The sequence below is a fragment of the Triturus cristatus genome, chromosome 1_2 (genome assembly GCF_964204655.1).
Source record: "Triturus cristatus chromosome 1_2, aTriCri1.1, whole genome shotgun sequence".
NCBI classification, from domain to species: domain Eukaryota; kingdom Metazoa; phylum Chordata; class Amphibia; order Caudata; family Salamandridae; genus Triturus; species Triturus cristatus.
Genome location: NC_140580.1, coordinates 983,149,978 through 983,172,173, shown reverse-complemented (window position 1 = coordinate 983,172,173; position 22,196 = coordinate 983,149,978). Strand labels below are relative to the sequence as shown.

At 45.0% G+C, this 22,196-nt stretch overlaps 1 protein-coding gene across 1 annotated transcript in view; it reads left to right on the top strand.

Annotated features, from left to right (window-relative positions):
• Positions 1-2,410: 2,410 nt before the first annotated feature.
• Positions 2,411-22,196, top strand: part of LOC146868511 (olfactory protein-like) — a 39,529-nt gene continuing 19,743 nt past the window's right edge. The window contains exon 1 of the mRNA XM_085615623.1: positions 2,411-2,509. Within this exon, the coding sequence (XP_085471749.1) occupies positions 2,411-2,509 (99 nt within the window). The remainder of the gene's footprint in view (positions 2,510-22,196) is intronic.

Genomic DNA, 22,196 nt, shown 5'->3' with positions numbered 1-22,196 from the left:
AGCGTGTACGCGACGTCCGCACGGAGTCAGGCAGCGTTTTACGGACCAGCAAGTACGATTCGTACCCACAGCACTCCGCATGGCTATATTTTTACGGGAGCCAAAAAGTGCCGGAAAAGCTAAGTATGCCGCGATGCACGAGGAAACGGGGGCCCAGTACGTGCCGTATCCCCCAGCCCCCGTAGGTACGCGCCATACCCCCAGTCCCCCGTAGGTACGTGCCGTACCCCCAGCCCCCCGTATGTACGCACCGTACCCCCAGCGCTATGCGCTGGGGGTATGGCGCATACATATGGGGGTGGGGGTACGGCGCGTACCAACGGGGGGCTGGGGGTACGGCGCTTACCTACGGGGGCTGGGGGTACGGTGCGTACCAATGGGGGGCTGGGGGTACGGCGCGTACATATGGGGTGGGGGTACGGCGCGTACCTACGGCGGCTGGGGGTACGGCACGTACCTACGGGGGGCTGTGGGGTACGGCGCGTACCTACGGGGGGCTGGGGGTATGGCGCATACATACGGGGTGGGGGTATGGCACGTACCTATGGGGGGCTGGGGGTACGGCGCGTACCTACAGGGGGCTGGGGGTACGGCGCGTACATAAGGGGGGACTGGGGTATGGTCCTGGGGTACGGGGTGTACAGATGCGGGGCTGGGAGACTGGCCTGGGGTGCGGCGCGTACAGGTGCGGGGCTGTGCTACGGTGTTGGGGTATGGTGCGGAGGGGGGGTACGGTGCTGACATATGGGGGTACGGTGCTGACATGTGCGGGGTGAGGGGGGGTTGTACGACTCGCATTCGGGCACAAGTTTACCCGTGTACATGTGTGCTACAGCGTTCGCTCCGTACGGGGCCTTTTACATGTGGTTGTGAATTCGGACGGGCGGTATGGATCGTACTTGCGCGCTCGGACTTCTGTTTTACGATTTGCACGTAAAAATGTCCGGCTCCCTATCGGACACTTTTCCCGACGCTATTCGGACGTAAAAATGTACGGCTCCCTCTCGGACAATTTTCCCAACGCAATTCGTATGTATTTTTCACCTACGGATCGTACTTCACAGTTTGTACGGTACTTGTACGATTCGTACGTGAAAATATACGGATACGAGTCGTACGCAATTTTTTTTACCCTGATCGGAATCGGCACCTAGGTGTAGATTTTCCATTATTAACTGCAATTAGCACTATTTTGTTTAAGAATAATCTAACAACTATATTCTGGTATCACATCACTCTAAAAAATGACAAAAGACACAATAATAGAGGTTGGGCACTTCTGGACTTGCTGGTGGATTTACGCCTAAAGGCACTCCGTGGAAGAAGAACATCTAATACATAGAGAAAGACAATTGAACCACACATTGAATGTGGGGAACATGTTAGTAGATTATATTATTGACATTGTGGAATACCTTTCTTGCATTCATGACATGGCCATTCCGGGCAAAATAGAAAGTAATCTTAATGCTTTGGCTCTTATTTTTAAGATGGGGTAGCAGTGGTCTGGAATACGCACTAAAGCAGTACAAGGGACAGACAGCAACATTACCAATAAATTCCCTAATTTCTAGAGGTTCAGAGGATTAAAAGGGCTGAAGACAAGACCCAAACTTGCATCTGTTCAATTTCAAGACAAAGGGGAAACACAGTATGACTTGCTTTGTCCAGTACAGATCAGGAAAGTTTTTCGGAATCTTGCTTGGATTGAGTCTGCCCATTTAGAGAGCAATACATCATTTTGACTGCATATCATCTCATCCCATGTGAATAACCATGAGTTTTAGCAATTACATTAATGGCATACTCTATAGTTGCTTTCTTCTACTCAGTAAAGTTGACCTTTGCACCTCAATAATATGATGAATCTCCCTACTGCCTTGTCATGCCCGGTGATCACTTTAAACTCATGCAACATGTCATTATGTGAAAAAGATCACACATTGCTCTCCTATGTTTCGGTGTCTCACATGGATGTCCAGCAATTAAGATTTAGGGATCACCTCATGACCTACAGTTGGCTTGCACTTTATCTTCTTCCCACATTTGGAGCAAGCAAGCTAGAATAGCTATGCCAGGAAACCAATGTAGGAGATTACTTAACCGTAAATTAAGATCTTTTGTTAATCAATGCATGCAACCAGAAACTAAGCCAGTTTTATCAAGCAGAGTCAAGTATTTGACAGCATAAAAGTGACATTAGATCATCAAGATATCTTGTGTATCTCCAGTGGTGCAATGTGTTACATAACAAAGTCTTGGCAGCAAATAACCTTCCTGCTTTACTTCCTGTAGTGAGATGTATAAATGCTCAGTGTGTGGCTCAGCAATCATCTGAGCCACAGGAGACAGAGTCCTCCAGCCATAAAAGACCCAGAGTCGCAGACAGCTTGAGACCTTGAAGACCATCATGTCTGCGATGTGGATAAGCCTTGGTCTGCTCTTATCAGGCCTGCTTCAGGTGCAGGCTATGGAGATTCCAGTAATGAGCAACTTTGACCCTCAGAAGGTAACTATCATAATTGCGTTAATCTGTTGCATATATCTCAAACTTAGAAAATTATCAGGTCGGTGAGAAATAAAAGAGGTGCACAGGACACACCACATAATGCATCATCTCCAATGCATGTTCATTTTAAACTGCATAACTTTGATATTCCAGTGCAGCAAATTAGATCTTTATTAGTCATGCACTGCAACCCTGATTTTAGTCACCGTCATTACTCTACTTTGGGGCCTAACATATATTTTCCAATGTTTTCAGTTCACTCTTCAGTTGTTCCAGACAATCTAGTATGACAGGAAACACACCTCTACTAATGCAACTCAATTCAGTCCTGAATTACTTCAGATATTCCCCTATTACATTATAGCACACCCCTTCCAAATACATCTCATTTCAATCCAGAATCACGCTATATTTTAAATAGTCTGTTATTAACTACCCATTCCTTTCAATGCACCTCAAATGTATCCCCAGCATTACATACACATTCCTTCCAATGCAACTCAATCAAATCTTTAATCACCCCAGGTATTCTGATATGACATTGTAACACACTCCTCCCAATGGACCTAGATCCAATAATCATTGACCTTGGATATTGGGGTATGAGTGTAGCACACACTTTCAGGTGCACCTCAATCTTCACCTGACCATTTCAGTTTCTTTCACAAATGGATTTGACACAACACTCCTAAAGAACTCTATTCCAGACTTGCACTGTTTTGAATACTGTATTTTGTTGCAGTAAGAGTTGGCAATACTTCTCTTCTGCCTGCACCACTTCTGAGATTCAGATTCTGCTAGTAGTGATAGCACAGGGAGGTTTTGGTGAGTCATATAAATCTGCATGAAACTTTAAAAACAAAATACCAACCCTGTTATTCGCAGACGATACCCTGCTGATATCTAAGACCCCAGCAGGGTTACAGCATGTTATTAATAGATTTCAACTTTTCTGCGATAACATGGGATTGGTCATAAACATCTCTAAAACCAAATTTATGGCTTTTAATTGCCACAGGTCATACAAAAGCGGCCCTTTGCTAGGTGGTGTCCCCCTCGAAAAGGTGGACACCTTTGATTATCTTGGCGAAAGATTTTCTGACAAGATGTCCTGGAAACCCCACATAGCAAAGATTTCGCTGGGACATAAAATAATAACTGGAGTAATTGGGAAAGAATATTGCCTTTCTCATACTAGGCCCGTAGCCCCAGCACTCCAAATCTACGAACTAAAAGCAGTCAGCTCTGCCCTTTATGGAGCAGAAGTCTGGGGGTTCGAAAAACTTGATGAGCTCTGCAGGTCAGGATACATATTTCTGAGAGACCTGGGCATGGTACCCAAGTACGTCCCCCTTGCTCCCCTATTGTTAAATATGGGTAGGTGATCATTGGGTGACATAGCTAGGTTGCGCGCCCTACTCTTTTGGGTCCACATTAGGCGGACGCCTGAACTCTCTTCCTATGTAGAAGCCATGACTGAGATTATAAGTCTAGACACTGGCGGGAAAATAGGCTGGATTGCTGTTATTAAAAGAACGCTGTCAGCTATGGGTCTCCAGGGCTGCTAGGCCGGCTAGGTACCCCCGAGGAGAGAGGAACTCAAACGCCTATACTGGGAATGGGTGGACCTACAAGAGAACCATAATCTCAGCATGGGCAAACTAACACTAGAATTCTATTCCCACAAGCAGATAGGATATTTTGAGCCCTTTCTCGACACATTTAAAGTACCAAGAGATAGAACACTCTACATCAACTTTAGGCACGGAACTCTACCTGTTCGTGAGGCGACAGCAAAGTGGAGCCCAAGCAAGGAGAAAAACTGCCCATGTTGCAAGTGCCCGATTTGAAAGCACTGCCCATTTAATGTTTGCTTGCCCGGCGTACAAATCATCGTGGGCAAAATGGCTGAAACCACTCTGTCGACAACTGAGCACACAAGGCTACTATACAGCAATTCGTATTCTTAGATCTTAGATGCATGCTGTGTAGCAAAGTTTCTAGGACAAGCTACACATAAGGTGTAAGCTGCTGGCAAGAAAGACAAAGCCTCAATCGAAAGCAGATTAGCGGGGACCTTAAAGCCCTATTATATAAGCTGCTGGACCCACTTTACACAAGGACTTTATTCGTTAAAATCTTTGCTACTAGCTAAGGAAAACTGAATGTCTTTTTTAAACTTTCTTGTTCAATGCAGACCCTGTGTCCAACACCATTGCACAGGCCATATGCAGCGGGTTTGGCTGTCCATGGTTGGTTGGGTGTAGTCAAACTCCCATGTAAACTTTTCATTGATGAGTGTGTGGAGGGACACAAAACATATTAGTAAAAGCCTCGAGTGAGGAATGATGTCCCTCCACTCCCTCAACAATATTAGGAATTGACATATTATGCACAAGATACTTAATCAAATCCAAGATAAAAGGGGTTACATTTGTGCAGAATAGAAAATTCACACAGAAGAGACCTCATGACTATTAGTAGATTTGTTTCCCTTATTAAAGTAATTGTTACATGCAACCCATGAGAAGTAAAAGGGCGCTATTCATGTCAGTTTTGATATGCTGTGGTAATAAACTGAAATTTTACAATGTAGTAATAAATGTGCTAATGTGTATTTCCTTAGTACAGTTGCTCTAATATCAGGCCACATATATTTTTATTTTTACTGTCATTATATATATATATATATATATATATATATATATATATATATATATATATATATATATATATATATATATACGAAAACTGCTAAGCTCCTCCGAACCTCCGCTTTCAACACCACAACAGCAGCAGCGGCAGCGGCAGCGGCGAACAAAGGAGAACGGACCCAGATTGCTGGCAGGAAGATTTATTCTTGTCCTTCGCTCAGTGATGCGTTTCGGGCACAGCCGTACCCTTGATCACACACACATATATATATATATTATCTACTGGCGGTCGCCAGTAGATAGTTATACTTAGGACCTATTTTTCATAGGAAATTCTCAACATTCTATTCTCAATAACTTTGGCGGCGGTTGACGAATCTTCGTGAAATTTTCTAAACTCGTGGGGCGCTCCGGTCTGCTCCTATCTTGAAAGTTTCGGGGTGATTTGGCAAGCGGGGGCCGAGAAAAAAGGGGGGTCCTAAAACGTGTTTTCCCTATGCAATTTTCCATAGGAAACTTTAGACACGGCTACAGCCCGAACTGCTGAACGGAATTACACCAAATTTGGCAAAGAGGTAGTTCTTGGTTCAGAAAGAACCCTTTTTGTTAAATGGTGTAAATCCGTTCAGTAGTTGCTGAGAAAATCAAAAGTAAAAACACATATATATCTATGGCCGCGCAGGATCCGCGCACCCTCCCGATCACGAGCTTTATGCTAATTGGCTGTCAACACTCCAAACCAGGAAGTGTTGGCAGCCATCTTGTGCCTCGGTAGAACCGAGGCACACGAAAACAGAAAAAGTCATGCGCAAAAAGGGGGACAGGGTAGAAACATGAATTTCCGCCTAAATTTTTTAAAAAACGAAGCGCGGGCTCCCGCGCTTCATTAATATTTCCCCCCTAGGTGGCCTCCCCATCCCAAAAGTGTTTGGGATGGGGGCTTTTCAAACATAATTGCGGGGGGGCTCACAGCCCCCCCAGCCCCGGGGATCGCCACCCCCCGGGGCTTTGGAATGAAATGTGTGGGGGGGCTCAAAGACCCCCCAAAGCCCCGGGGACCTCACCCCCCGGGGCTTATCTAAATTATTTGCGGGGGGCTCACGGCCCCCCCCGTAGCCCTGGGGACCGCCACACCCCGGGGCTTGTTTTTCTTGAAACAAAAAAAAACCTGTGTGGGGGTATGAACCCCCCAACACACCCCGGGGACCGCCACCTCCCTGGGGCTCTAAATATTAAAATTAGGGGGTCCGTGACGGACCCCCAAGCCCCGGGGACCACTACCCCCGGGGCTTTGTAAATGGTGGGAGGGGGGCCGCGCGGCCCCACTCCTGGAGCCTTGTCATGGCCCTGGGGACCGCCACCCCCCAGGGCAGGCTCAGGCAGTGTCCCGGGGTGCCCACCCCAGGGACACTGCTGTTTGCTATGGGAAGGCGGGAGCCTCGCGGCTCCCACCCTGCCATAGCAAACTCTGCTTTGGTATTTGGAAGAGAGAGCAGGAAACCTGCTCTCTCTTCAAAAATACCAAAGCAGATTGCTTTTCCACTCGGGGAGCTCCATCTTAGCCGCTCCCCGTGTGGAAAAGCAATGCCGGCTCCCGCAAGAGGCGGAGAGCCGGTGGGACCATGGGGAGATTGGGGACCCACCCACGGTCCCCATCGGATAGGGCTGGCCCCGGGGAATGGGGTCCCCGGGGCCATAAGTGGCCGGGGAGGGGGGCCATGCCGCCCCCCTCCCAAATAATAAAAACAAATAAAAAATAAAAATAAAAGGAAAGGCCGGCCCCGGGGGATGGGGTCCCCGGGCCGATTATGGCCTCGGGAGAGGGCCATGTGGCCCCCTTAAAAAAAAAATTGAAAAACCAAACAATAGGAGTCAGGCCCAGGGCCAAAGAAATTAGGAAAAGAAAGGGGGGGGCACATTGCCCCCCTTCTTAAAAACACACACAAAAAAAGACCGGTATCGCGCCTTAGGCCCCGCCCCCTCCCTGCAGCACCCTGCAAAAGCGCCCCCTGGGTAGGGTGACCAGATTCTCAAAACAAAAAACGGGGACAGGTCATAGACATAGAAGTAGGACTCCGGTTTGCAGTAACCATCGACATAAAAGTAGGACTATTTGACAGCTGTCATACACATAGAAAAAGGACTACAATGACAGCTCCCTCCACAGACCGAGATGAAGCATTGCAGACAACAAATTTGCGGTCTTTTATTGGCACCCCTCTCCTTTACACAGCAGCATTAGTACTTTTTATTACATTTACACTTTTAAGGACTATAGCATATATTTGCCAAAAATCAATAGACCATCACAGGCTAACAGGCGCCAGATTTACTACCTTTATCAATGCTTATTTCTATAGCTGCTGCGTCAGCACCACGTAAAGTACAACTCACCAATGCTGCTTAGTTGCTCATGACAGAAAAGCATGGGAGGTAAACTGCAGAATGCTAAATTGCCAAATGACAGCCTTGGACCAATGTAAAAAAAAACACTTCTCTCCAGGTATTACTGCCTTAGGGTCTTAAGGGTCGCAAAGGCTGGCCGACCACACAGTCCTCCCACATTTACGTGGTCACTGCTGAGATGTCATTTTACCTTACTGGGGTATGTATAGTGCACTCTAGCCATTGGTATCATCCCATAGTGCAATAGTGTGAAGACCTGAGCAAAAAGGTCGAGCAGCGCTTCTCGCCTCTTCCACAGGCATTAACCCTGCTCCTTTAAGTTCTTTCCAGCTAAACACTTTGCCGTGATCTGAAAAGTCAGTCAAAAGGTCAAGTCATAGCTTTGATATGGAGAACACAGATGCATCAATTGTTTAGGAATAAAACATGCAATGAGCAATGCATTAATCCTTGCACGGTATGCATAAGGGCTACTGAAAAGTTTGTATGGCTATGAATACAAACTACAGGACGAAGAAATATTGTTTTATTCAAAATAGAAACTTTGGCTGGCAAAATGACGTAGGTGGCGCTGCGTGTAAAATGTCTCTCTTCAAAGGATTTCCCTTCTTGCTACAGCACTCACCTCAGTGACAACACATGCTGTAAACAGTGCAAAGAGAGTATGCGCGCGCATGCTCAACTGTAACAATGAAAAACAGGGCCATTTATGTGTTTAACCTGGACACTGTTTGAAAACAGGGACATTTGAGTCACTTGGAGAAAAGTGTTGGGACACTTCTCCAAAAACAGGGACCGTCCTGGGAAAACGGGGACGTCTGGTCACCCTACCCCTGGGGCCAACTAGCCCACCAGGTGATTCCAGTAAGTGCCACTGTGCTGCGTTGCAGAGAGGTGGTCTAGGCTGTGCCCCTTTTTACACCTCTCTGCAATGCAGCTCTGTGGCGCTTACTGGAGGTACCTAGTGGGCTAGTTGGACCCTAGGGACCCTCAGGATTCAAGGGGTCTTAATCTCCCAACTTAAAACGTCCACAGAGCGTGTATACACAGTGGTGAAGGGAGGGGACGGGGCCTGAGGTGACGTGAGCAAACACGCCCTGTGGCACGTTTTAAGTTGGGGAAATAATTCCCCTTCAATCCTGAGGGCCCCTGGGGGCCAACTAGCCCACCAGGTGCTTCCAGTAGGCGCCACTGCGCTGCGTTGCAGAAAGGTGGTCTAGGCTGTGCCCCTTTTTACACCTCTCTGCAACGCAGCTCTGTGGCGCTTACTGGAGTTACCTAGTGGGCTAGTTGGACCCCAGGGACCCTCAGGATTCAAGGAGACTTAATCTCCCAACTTAAAACGGCCACAGGGCGCGTTTACACAGTGGTGAAGGGAGGGGACGGGGCCTAAGGTGACGTGTTCAAACACGCCCTGTGACGCTTTTTAATTTGGGGAAATAATTCCCCTTCAATCCTGAGGGCCCCTGGGGGCTAACTAGCCCACCAGGTGCTTCCAGTAAGCGACACTGCGCTGCGTTGCAGAGAGGTGGTCCAGGTCGTGCCCCTTTTTACACCTCTCTGCAACACAGCTCTGTGGCACTTACTGGAGGTACCTAGTGGGCTAGTTGTACCCAAGGGACACTCAGGATTCAAGGGGACTTTATCCACCAAATTAAAACGGCCACAGCTCAGCTCGCCCCTCCCTTCACCAGTGTGCAAACGCGCCCTGTGGTGCGTTTTAGCGGTAGTTTTAATGGTAATCACATGGGTACCCCAACGCATAGTGTTCCCTAGTGTATGTAGGTGTTTTAACGGTATTCTAAGTGTCTTTTAGCATAGCACTGGCTCTAGGACTGGTTAGTCAGAGTCAGATACCACCAGTACCCATCTGAAAAAGTTGAGGGTACTGGATGATTTTGTAACAAGGCTTCTTTCTGCTCCTCTGTTTGTTCTTTCTGCACGTCTTCCTTCTTCCTGCACTTTTCTTCGTCTTTGAGGACTTCTGTTGCATCTTTCTGCATTTCTTTTTCTTCTTTCTGTGTGTTTTTCTTCTTTCTTTACATGTCCTACCACTGTAGGCATAGTTAGAAACTAGCATTTAAAAAACCTTAGAAATTAACTGAAAAAATCATAGGTTTCAGGCACGTTATAGTTACAAATTAGCATTTAAAAAACCTTTGAAATTCACTGAAAAAACCAAAGGTTTCAGGTTCGTTATATTTAGGAATTAACATTTAAAAAACCTTCGAAATTCACTGAAAGAAACATAGGTTTCAGGGGCGTTATAGTTAGTTGGACATTTCACTCGTACAAAACCATAGAAATTCCCCCGTTATAGTTAGTTCAGCTAACTATAACTTGCGCGCCCGCATCACTCATGACATCACTGATGACATCTCAAATGACATCACTGATGACATCATCCTTGTGATAGAGTGGCAGACCTCCTCTCAGCCTAATATATCCTTTGACACACACACTCAAATATAGAAACTAACATTTTCAAAACAATGGACATGCCAATACCACTTACAACACACCAATTTAGTAATTCCAAGATCTACACATGCATCCACTCATTCACCAACAGTCTTATAAAGTCACTCATACATGTACTCACTCATCATATTTACTCATACACCTATACATCCTGTTACACAATGACACTCATCCATAGAGTTACTCACACACATAGTCACACATGCAAACAAAGTATCAAACATCCATTAAATTGCATATACAGTTATACACACACCACCACACTTACTGATACAGAAACGTACACATACTTACTCTCTTAAGCAATCACTTATAGAAACACAGACTAATTTATACAGGAATTCTTCCAATCTCTCACTCTCTCATATACTCACTTATAAACACCAATACTCACATATACTAGTTTAAAATTTATGTAATTACTTATAAAGGCACTATTGAGACAGTCATTCACTCACTAACACACCCATACACACACTCATCCACCCATACAGTCCTGCACACATACTGTCTTCAATACATACAAACAGTGACGCACTCATTCATGCATCTATGCACTAAGTAATACGCCCCACTGAACCATACAGACATTCATACTGATACTCGAAAAACCAACTAATAACCTATATAGACACTCATGTAGCTACTCACCAACCCATGCAGCCACTTATACACAAAGTGAGAGACTGATACAGATATTTACATACTTAAACATTACTCACTAACCCATGTGTTCACTAAGATACACTTAATCAGTCCGTTATACAATCAATTTTACAAAAACAAAATCATCCATTTAGACACTTATATACCCACTTATTCTTCCATCGACCTTGAGATATACATATATAAAACATATTTAATTTTCAGAAAAACACACATTCACTAGATGATGTCATTAGTGATGTCATTTGAGATGTCATCAGTGATGTCATGAGTAATGTCACTGACCATGTCATGAGTGATGTAATATGTGACATCATCAGCAGTGCATTGCGGGTGCGCGAGTTATAGTTAGCTGAACTAACTATAACGGGGGAATTTCTATGGTTTTGTACGAGTGAAATGTCCAACTAACTATAACGCCCTTGAAACCTATGTTTTTTTCAGTTAAAATATATATAGCTATATAGATATATGTTTACAAAAGAGAGTTGTCCGAGGAGAAGTGCACTGCTCAGCCGGTTGATCCTCAAAGAAAACGGTAGTTAGGAATCCATTACCCTGCCATACCATGCCTGACGCATGACGCGTGACGCGTTTCTGGTCACTGCCCTCATCAGAGGCATCATGTGGGGCAAACTACAATCGCACTTACAACAAATGTCCCGCTATTATTGCCATACTTCGTAAAATCTGGACGGCAGCCGCCGTGATTTCTGGGAATTGTAGTGCAAACCAATTCGACCCATATGGGCTGTCATCACCACATTCACCAAAGACAATCAAATAGCGATGCCATTGAGAAATTCGGAGCATTGCAAAGATATGTGGAAAAATACGAGTATGTTAGAAGGGTGCCATTGTACTCTTTATGTTGTTCAGTAAAAGTTTTTGGGGCAAGTATGTAGTCGTGAAGCACAGGTTAAATTTGCGGTCAATCCAGCACATGCTTATTCAAATAATAAATTCCCCTTAGTTAGCCGGTAACCAGAGGCGTAAGTACTTGAACCCCTAGCGCCACACCCACGAGGGAGTACGCCCGAGCACAAGTGCATGCATGCCCCCCCACCAGAGCAACGTCCCCGTGGGCCAAGCTTACCTCTGGAGTAGCGACCAATATGCTTGGTAGTTTTGTAGTTTTGGAGTCCTCAATCTGGATTCAGCGGCTGGCTAATATTCTTCCCCCAAGCAAAATAAAGCGCACACTCAGGGGGAATATGCATGGCAGTTGAAAATGTATTTCATTACCGCATTTCGACTGTGAATAGTCTTATATTATATACACAGAGAACATAAAATGTAATTTATTTCCATTTTTTTTGCTTCAGAGTTTTATATAGCACAAACTTGACCCTAAGGTATCAGAGCACTCCATACAAGCACTAGTTGCGTTACAGAGGGACACATTCATTTTGGTTAGGCACGGGAAGATTAAGTGATTTGCCCAGAATCGCAGGATGTTGTGCATCCCCTGCCGAGACTCAAACACGTTTCCCCAGCTTCGCAGTTGACCGCTCTAGCCGTCAGGCTATATCCTCTCCCCCTGTTGTGTGTGGGACGGAGTCTATAACTCACGAGAGGCAATATGCGCATCTGCACATATGGTTTATACTGTGGTATATTTTTCCAGTTATATTTGTTTAAAGAAAATGTATTCAACAAAAACCATGATGCCAAGGGTTAAATTTGAGCAGTAAGATAAAAAACACATTAAGATGCCTCTGATCAGAAGGCTTGTTTCTATGTTGTTTCTGCTGTGATAATAAACTAGAACATGACCTTTCCACTGTACGAATAAATGTGCATCAGTATATGTGTCATGTTAGTCAAAATAAATGGGCCCAATTGGTATTTGAAACAAGTATATTATTAAATGTACTGTCAGGACTGGAGAGTCTAGGCTTAGATTTCCCAGGTTGAGTATACAACCCAGGAGTCGGGCTTGGCGCCTGGGGGTGAGGCGAAGAGTGGTTTCAGTGAGATCGCTCTCTGCCTTCCTCCGTCCTTTACGACTGTAGTCTTTTTCCCTCTCCCAAGATGGCCGCTGCTATGTCAGTCTTTCTCCTCAGTGCTCACTCTGGCAGCGGTGCAGGCATCCTGGGTTGATGTGGCGCGCGCTCGTTCTGAGCGTGGCGCACTTCAACCGTCGAATTTTCCGTGAAGGCGGTGTTCTCTCTGAGCTCCGCGCTTCCTTCAGTTAAGGTTCCAGTCAGAGTGCCTTCAAGGAGGTTTAGGGTTCCTTGGGTACCTATTCCGAGTTTCCAGGATTCTACAGAGTTTCTTTTCATCTGCAAGTTTGGCTGAGTCCTCAAGAGTGTGGAAGAACCAAGGACTCGCCTTGCCTCACAGCGCCCTAGTTGGGAGGTAAACAAGAAGTAAGGCTGGCGAACATTCTTCTTGAGAAGTAAGTTCAATTATTATCTATATTTTCGTGGAATTGCCAGCGCTCAGTAAAAGCTTCCAGAGACAGTGTAAATAGAAGGACAAGGATTTAAATTCACAGACTTCAACAGAGTTTGAGAGAGTGAGAGTCACATGAATAGGATTATCATTCTAAGACGTTGCAGCAGTAAAGCCTTCCATCAGCGAGACAGAATTCAGAATAAAGACTGAAGAGTTTAAAGACTTTCTTGTATCTCCATGTAGATGCAATTATATATATATATATATATAAGGGTACTACCGACGGACATCACCTGCTTGGTTCTGGATCCAGCAAGAGGATTAGGCTGCAAGTTGGAACTATAGAGCATTCAGTAAAAGGACAAGGTTCTTCTAAGGGAAAGACAGGTATAAGAAGACAAGGTGAAGGGAGGGGAGCAAGGTAGTAGGTAATTGGGTTTACATGTGATTCTATTTACAGGGTTTCACACACCACCAGTTCAACTCCTCTGCTCCTTAGAAGACATCTGTCGAATCAAACCAGAGAGTAGCTACCCACTGTGTCAGGACAGGTATAGTGAGTAAATAAGTACCACAACTAATAGTGTAATTAACTGTAGAATAGTTGTTGAGTAACTCTCTTTGCAGGAGTCGTGAGGAAGAAGCTCCGAATCCAGTCCAAGAAGAAGACACGGTGCAGTCTCTCTTTTCTGTCCAATTCCCCTTTCCCCCGCTCTGCTGCTCGTGAGCTATTAGCTGGCGGTAGCGGAGTGGAGGAGTGGAGATCCAGCATCTGCTCCTGTGGAATCCGTTGAAGCTGCTAAGGTACTTGACAGATTGAAGTGCCCGCAATTTAATTCCACCTGAGCACGATGGCTGAGGGAATTGATGTAAAGGCCTTGGCCACAGTGTTAGATAGCATTCAAAAGCAGTTAAGTGATACTATGGAGGAAAATAAGTCCCTTAGAGAGGAGGTCAGGAAGTCTGCCCAAGATGCTAGTTATTTGCGTCAACAGTTTGAAGAGTTTTCTGGGGGTTCTCGTTCAGCAGTAAAGGAAGAAAAAACACCCTCTTTTGCCCCTGCCCCCTCTGCGGCAGAACTCACTACGCAGGTGATTCACGCAATCTCTCCTACAATCCCTCTGGCCGCTCCAGAAAGGTATAGTGGGGATCCACACAAGGCCCAAATTTTCCTCACGCAATGTTCTCTACATTACCTCTGTCGGCCAATCATTTTTAAGGAAGACCAGTCAAAGGTGGCGTTCATGCTGTCGTACCTGAGTGGAGATGCCGCCGCGTGGTCCATGCCTTTGGTGAACAACAATGATCCCATTTTGTATGAATTCGAAGGTTTCAAGAGAGAATTTCTACGGATATTTGACAGACGGTCCATCTCTCAATCCACAGATAATGAGTTATTAGATCTTAAGCAGGGGAATCGTGAACTAGTGGCCTACCTGGCTCAATTTAACAAGTTAATTGTGGAAACAAGTTGGCCAGAGGCGAAACGAGCTGCCATATTATATCGTGGATTAAAGGATGAGTTGAAGGATGGGTTATCACAGATCCCAAAACGTCCCACTGAGGTCTCAGAATTAATTGATTTGGTTCTTCAGATCGATCAGCGTCAAAGTGAGAGGAAGAACGAGAGGAGAAAGGAAACTAGATATATACCACCCCGTTTCGACAGAATGAAATCAGAGGGATCCAAGTCTAAGGATTCGTTGTCAGAGGATGAGCCTATGCAGATTGGTTCGGTCAGAGGACCTTTGTCGAAGGAAGAAAGAGAGAAGAGACGTTTGGGCAAGTTGTGCATGTACTGTGGGAACTCCGGTCATTTCGTGAAGGAATGTCCTAAGAAGCCAAAGAACCCTTCCTGGGTAAAAGATCGGCTCCACCAGTAGAAGGGGTTGCCCTGGTGGAAGCGAAGGAACAGTCAACTCCAGATCCGAAATTAGTGGCTAACACCCTGCAATCGTCGGCTCCACATTTAATTTTATCTGTCCAAATAAGGTTTGGAGGGAAGGTCAAGGAAGGAATTTCGGTCATGATCGATTCAGGGGCCACGGGGAATTTTTGTGACATTGGTTTTGCCAAGTCACTTGGAATTACCTTTTTGAGGAAGGAACGGCCAGAGCCAGTGCGAGCAGTGGATGGAACAAGTTTGTCCTCTGGGCCGATTGTTTTTGATTCCGAGGAGATTTTGTTGTGTGGACCCGGACAACATCTTAGTTCTTTGCAATTCAGCTTAATTGATGCTCCACAATTTCAATTGATCTTGGGTCTGCCTTGGCTCACGGAGCATAATCCTCAAATTGATTGGGCAAAACGATCAATTCGTATGAATTCAGATTACTGTATGCATCATTGCTTTCATTCGAATCCAGAACCATCGGAAGCTTCGCAATCCCAACTCTTAGCAAGCTTTCCAAAGACCATTTGTGCCGTAGACACTCAAGAGATTCCACCAGAGTATGAAGATCTCGCCTCGGTGTTTGATGAAAAAGAGGCAGAACGTCTACCTCCCCATCGAGAGTATGATTGCCGAATCGAGCTGGAGCCTGGCGCCTCTCTGCCCTGTAGCCGAATTTACGCGCTGTCGGAAGCTGAGAATGTCCATCTCAAAGAATATCTGAACAAATATATGGCCAATGGTTTCATCCGCCCTTCACAGTCACCAGTCTCGTCTCCACTCTTTTTTATTCCTAAAAAAGATGGCCAACTGAGGACTTGCATCGACTACCGCGCCCTCAATCTGGTTACCAAGAAGAATCGATATCCGCTACCTTTGATTTCGGAACTTTTGGACCAAGTCAAGGGAGCGAAGGTATACACTAAACTGGATTTGAGAGGTGCGTATCATTTGGTACGCATGGCCGAGGGAGAAGAGTGGAAGACGGCCTTTCGTACACGTTTTGGATTATTCGAATATCAGGTCATGCCTTTTGGTTTGTGCAACGCTCCGGCAGCCTTCCAACATTTTGTCAATGACGTTTTGAGAGAATTTCTGGACCGATTTGCAGTGGTTTACATTGATGACATCCTCATTTTCTCGGCCAGCTTAGAGGAACATATCCAACACGTCAGATCCATCTTGAAGAGATTGCTGGAGAACCAACTTTTCGTAAAATTAGAGAAGTGTGTGTTCCATTCCACGCAAGTAGAGTTTTTGGGATTTGTTCTGTCTCCGAATGGTGTCTCTATGGATGAATCTAAGGTGCAGGCTATCAAGGAGTGGCCCTCTCCACGTTCAGTGAAAGAAGTTCAGAGTTTTCTTGGCTTCGCCAATTTTTATAGACGCTTCATCATCAACTTTTCTGAGCGGGTGGGTCCACTCACCAGACTACTGAGAAAGAAGATCAAGTTTGAGTGGAACGCGGAAACTGAAGCAGCGTTTAATGAACTCAAGAGAATTTTTGTGTCATCCCCAGTGCTGCTCCATCCAGATCCGGATGACCCATTTTTTGTGGAAGCAGACGCTTCCAATTTGGCCATTGGTGGGATTTTGTCTCAGCGCCATAAGCTGACGGGCCAGTTACATCCAGTAGCGTTTCGTTCAAGGAAATTAACTGCGGCAGAAATAAATTATCCAATTGCGGATAAGGAACTATTGGCAGTCAAAGATGCGTTCTCAGAATGGAGGCATTATTTACTGGGGGCCAAGCATGTGGTCACCGTTTTTACAGATCATCGGAATCTCCAGTTTTTGAAATCTGCCCAAACTCTTACCCCTCGTCAATTGAGATGGTCCCTATTTTTTGCAGATTATGATTTTGTCTTAACGTACAAACCTGGCTCGGCAAATGGAAAGGCGGATGCCTTATCTCGTCTACATGTGAGCACCGATGTCCCAACGGCAGAAAAAGGTGTAATTATTCCAGTGGATCGAATAATCGGAACACTCACTTCCACAGACATTGAAAAGAAGCTCCCAAGTTTGTTGTCCCCTGAAGAGGAGAGGGATTGGACGGCTAAGGGGAAAGAATTCCAAGTCAAGAAGGGGAGACCCGTCTACCAAGACAAGTTGTTTGTGTCAGATCTGGAACTGCAAAAACAAATCATTGAACATTTCCATGACGAGCCATTGGCTGGGCATAAAGGGGTGAAGAAGACTTTGGAGCTGATTCGAAGAGAGTTCTGGTGGCCGGCAATGGAAGCTCAGGTGCGGCAGTATGTAGCCACTTGCGAGGTGTGTATCAAGGGGAAGACTCCCAGAAGGGCTCCGCAAGGTCTATTACAGCCCCTGCCCTTAGCCCCATACCCATGGCATACCATTTCCATGGATTTCATTGTGGAACTCCCGTCCAGTAGTGGTTATTCGGTCATATGGGTGGTAGTGGACCATTTCTCCAAGATGAGCCATTTTATCCCTCTAAAGGCTCTCCCTAACGCTACCCAGTTGTCCAAACTATTCACTCAGCACATTGTAAGGGCTCATGGTATCCCAAAGATTGTCATCTCAGATAGAGGCCCACAGTTTGTCTCTCGTTTTTGGAGATCCTTCTTAAAGAGGTTGGGTGTAGACTCCCGTCTGTCCACTAGTTTCCATCCAGAGACTGATGGACAGACGGAAAGAGTAAATCAGGATTTGGAGCAATACTTGCGTCTATTCTTGATGGATCAGGAGGGAGAGTGGCCGGACTTGATTTGGGCAGCAGAATTTGCCTATAATAATGCTCAGCATGCTTCTACTGGTTACTCCACATTCTATTTAAATTCTGGTCGACATCCCAACACTTTTGTAGATAAGGAAGAGAGCGATGTACCTGCAGTGGAAACGGTAGTACAAGATCTACATGAGGCCTTTCGGTTAGCTGCTAGGAATTTGTCTAAGGCTAAGTTTTCCTATAAGAGGCAGGCAGACAAGAAGAGACGCCCAAATCCAGTCTATAAAAGGGGAGATCAGGTCTGGGTTTCTACTAAAAATTTACGACTGAAGGGAAATCGGAAGTTTCAGCCAAGATTTGTGGGTCCCTTTCAGGTAGAGCGAATGGTAAACCCAGTCAGTGTAAAGGTTAGGCTTCCTCCCCGGCTAAAGATACATCCAGTTTTCCATGTTTCACTACTCCAGCGTAGTCCAGAGGGTTTTAGGGCAGGTAATTCCCCCTCCCCAGTTTTGGTGCAAGGAAGGGAGGAATTTGAGGTAAAAAGAATTCTTGATTCTAGGCCACAAGGAGGGAAGATCTTCTATCTGGTTGATTGGAAGGGTTGTGGGCCGGAGGAAAGGTCCTGGGAGCCACAATCCAATATCCATGCTCCACGTTTGCTCCGAGAGTTTCATCGCACTCACCCCACCAAGCCCAAGGAGGAGAGGAGGGGGGTTTTGGTGGGGGGTACTGTCAGGACTGGAGAGTCTAGGCTTAGATTTCCCAGGTTGAGTATACAACCCAGGAGTCGGGCTTGGCGCCTGGGGGTGAGGCGAAGAGTGGTTTCAGTGAGATCGCTCTCTGCCTTCCTCCGTCCTTTACGACTGTAGTCTTTTTCCCTCTCCCAAGATGGCCGCTGCTATGTCAGTCTTTCTCCTCAGTGCTCACTCTGGCAGCGGTGCAGGCATCCTGGGTTGATGTGGCGCCCGCTCGTTCTGAGCGTGGCGCACTTCAACCGTCGAATTTTCCGTGAAGGCGGTGTTCTCTCTGAGCTCCGCGCTTCCTTCAGTTAAGGTTCCAGTCAGAGTGCCTTCAAGGAGGTTTAGGGTTCCTTGGGTACCTATTCCGAGTTTCCAGGATTCTACAGAGTTTCTTTTCATCTGCAAGTTTGGCGGAGTCCTCAAGAGTGTGGAAGAACCAAGGACTCGCCTTGCCTCACAGCGCCCTAGTTGGGAGGTAAACAAGAAGTAAGGCTGGCGAACATTCTTCTTGAGAAGTAAGTTCAATTATTATCTATATTTTCGTGGAATTGCCAGCGCTCAGTAAAAGCTTCCAGAGACAGTGTAAATAGAAGGACAAGGATTTAAATTCACAGACTTCAACAGAGTTTGAGAGAGTGAGAGTCACATGAATAGGATTATCATTCTAAGACGTTGCAGCAGTAAAGCCTTCCATCAGCGAGACAGAATTCAGAATAAAGACTGAAGAGTTTAAAGACTTTCTTGTATCTCCATGTAGATGCAATTATATATATATATATATATATATATATAAGGGTACTACCGACGGACATCACCTGCTTGGTTCTGGATCCAGCAAGAGGATTAGGCTGCAAGTTGGAACTATAGAGCATTCAGTAAAAGGACAAGGTTCTTCTAAGGGAAAGACAGGTATAAGAAGACAAGGTGAAGGGAGGGGAGCAAGGTAGTAGGTAATTGGGTTTACATGTGATTCTATTTACAGGGTTTCACACACCACCAGTTCAACTCCTCTGCTCCTTAGAAGACATCTGTCGAATCAAACCAGAGAGTAGCTACCCACTGTGTCAGGACAGGTATAGTGAGTAAATAAGTACCACAACTAATAGTGTAATTAACTGTAGAATAGTTGTTGAGTAACTCTCTTTGCAGGAGTCGTGAGGAAGAAGCTCCGAATCCAGTCCAAGAAGAAGACACGGTGCAGTCTCTCTTTTCTGTCCAATTCCCCTTTCCCCCGCTCTGCTGCTCGTGAGCTATTAGCTGGCGGTAGCGGAGTGGAGGAGTGGAGATCCAGCATCTGCTCCTGTGGAATCCGTTGAAGCTGCTAAGGTACTTGACATGTACATCCTCACACTTAATTCTAGAATGCAAAGACATTTTGCCATGTTATGCCTATACTCCAGGCTGATTTACCATTTGACAAATGGCACACCATCTAAAAGGGTGACAAAGGATATTGCCTCCCCATCCTGACGGACACAGTATGCCAAATTTGGAGTTGACTGCTGCTGGCCCAGTGGTCACTTTTAGTCTCTTGTGTACACTGAAACACACTAGTGATGCCTTTCACTGTACAAAAAGTATAGTGATTGGCCTCCGCCGGTTTTGACAGTCATTCAACGAGGTTTTTACATTTTTTTTGTCAGAACCAACCTTCCAAAGCAAGAGATTGTTTCAGGAAAACAAAAAAAGAATAGCCTCCCTCACCCTATGAGTTTTCCTCAAGGGTGTGGGGTTTATTATTTTTTTCTGTCTTTCACCTCCCGAAGCAGGAGTTTGTTTTAGACAAACAATTTTAAAAAAAACCTCACACAGGGAATTTTCTCCAAGGATTGGTGGGGCTAATTTTTTTTTTCTGTCCCTCTGTGTCAGGTTGCTCCTTGAACAGAACAAAAAGACTTCACACCAGTTAATTGTATTTCATTTTCATTAAACTAATAGTTAATACAATTATCCGCTATTTTTGCAAAAAACGAATTGACACAAAACAAGGAAATTGGAGCCTCAACCCACATCTACGGGGCCAAGACACCCCTGTGTTCCAGGAACTGTTTTTGCCACCTCTAAGGCCAGAGATCGCAAAGGCAGTGCCAGGGGTCACAAAGGACACGACAGGGGTGGCAGCTGCGACCTTTGTGATCCCTAATTGGCTTCCATTATCGACTATGTCGACGGACAGTTTTTAGTCCTCCTGGCATGGAACTCTGTTGCATTCATGAGAGAGTATAATGTCCACCAAACTCTAAATCGGGCCTAAATAACTTGAGATCTACCCTGCTGTTCTTAATCCCAAGCGAAATAGTCACCAATAAAAATACCCATACTAATTCTCCAATTGCTCTGGCAAGTGCAGATTTCAGGCAATTTAACTGCTTCAGAAAAAATGATATACATGACAAGGAAATACAAGCCATGCTAGAATTATCTGAAGTGGATAACAGTGTCATGACACAAGAAGTGGAAATAAATGTGAAAGAAAAAGCTAAACCGAACACAGTTCAGAGCCTAATGAAGAGTTCATTTCACTTCTCCAAGGCAGCAAGGTAAAATAAAAACCGAAAGACAGTTCCTAAAACAAAACAGGATGTTCATACTGCTGCATTTTTCTGAAGTCTCAGCCTATGAGCGCTCCTTACACTGCGACCACAGCTGCTAGACAGTTATCATCAGTTATGTATTTATTTCAGGAAAAAATTAGATGCAGAATCATATGAACTCCTGACACTCAGGTGATTTTTTTCGAAGTATAAAAATCACCCTAAACATAAAGAAGATTCTACCCAACTGTCCACAGACTTTCAGTTCTAGAGAATAAGAGAAGTTTTAACATCTAAACAAAAAGTGCTCAAAGCAGAAGGCAAATGAAATAATGAAGACACAGCTGACTCTCATGGATACAATGCTGCAGACACTTTACAGAGAAAAACAACTGGGCCATTAACCCCACCCCACCCACTGTCTTTAATAAGATAATGGGGATTAACAATAGATCCATGGTATAGCTGGAATGCCCAATTTCCTGTGGCAGGATATCACTTTCACCTATGAGTTCTCTTAAATATTTTTGGGAAATCAATTACATCTGTTAGTTTTGCATATACATCAAAAATAGCAGGAATTATCTGTACATGCAGATGCACAGAGCGTAACATGCTGTTTATTGCCATTGTTGAGGGAAGGTCAGGAATCATGATTTATTTAAAGCTGCCTCTCATGAGTTCTCGTTCCTCCCCATATTCAAATGTGTTAATAATATGATAATACATTATTTGCATCTGCATAAATACTATGCACTGCATGTTTGAGTGTTTTTATTCCGCAAAATGCTGTGGTATCAACAACCATATTTCACAAGGAACCATGAAATATGAAACAAATGTTACCATTCGTAGAGAAAAATGGATCTCATCATCATAATGCCAGTCACAAACCACTCTGCAGAGCTTTACAATTGTCATGGCTAGTATGATGTGTATCATGGATAATTATACTATGTGACAAAGTTGTTTAAAATATGTGTTAAAAATGCAGCTTAAGTGACACAATCTCTACCAGTATTACTTTCATCAGTTTCAGTTAGAAACCTAGGGCCAGATTCACAAAGGTTCCTTACACTTTTGAATAATTTACCCCTTTGTGTAGGTTTAATACTTTTTTGGGTATTCACAAAATCTGAGTCTATATTTACTTCAAGAGTGTAACATACATGTCTCCACCAAACTGAAGGGCCTGGGCCTATTCATGAACTGCAGGGTTT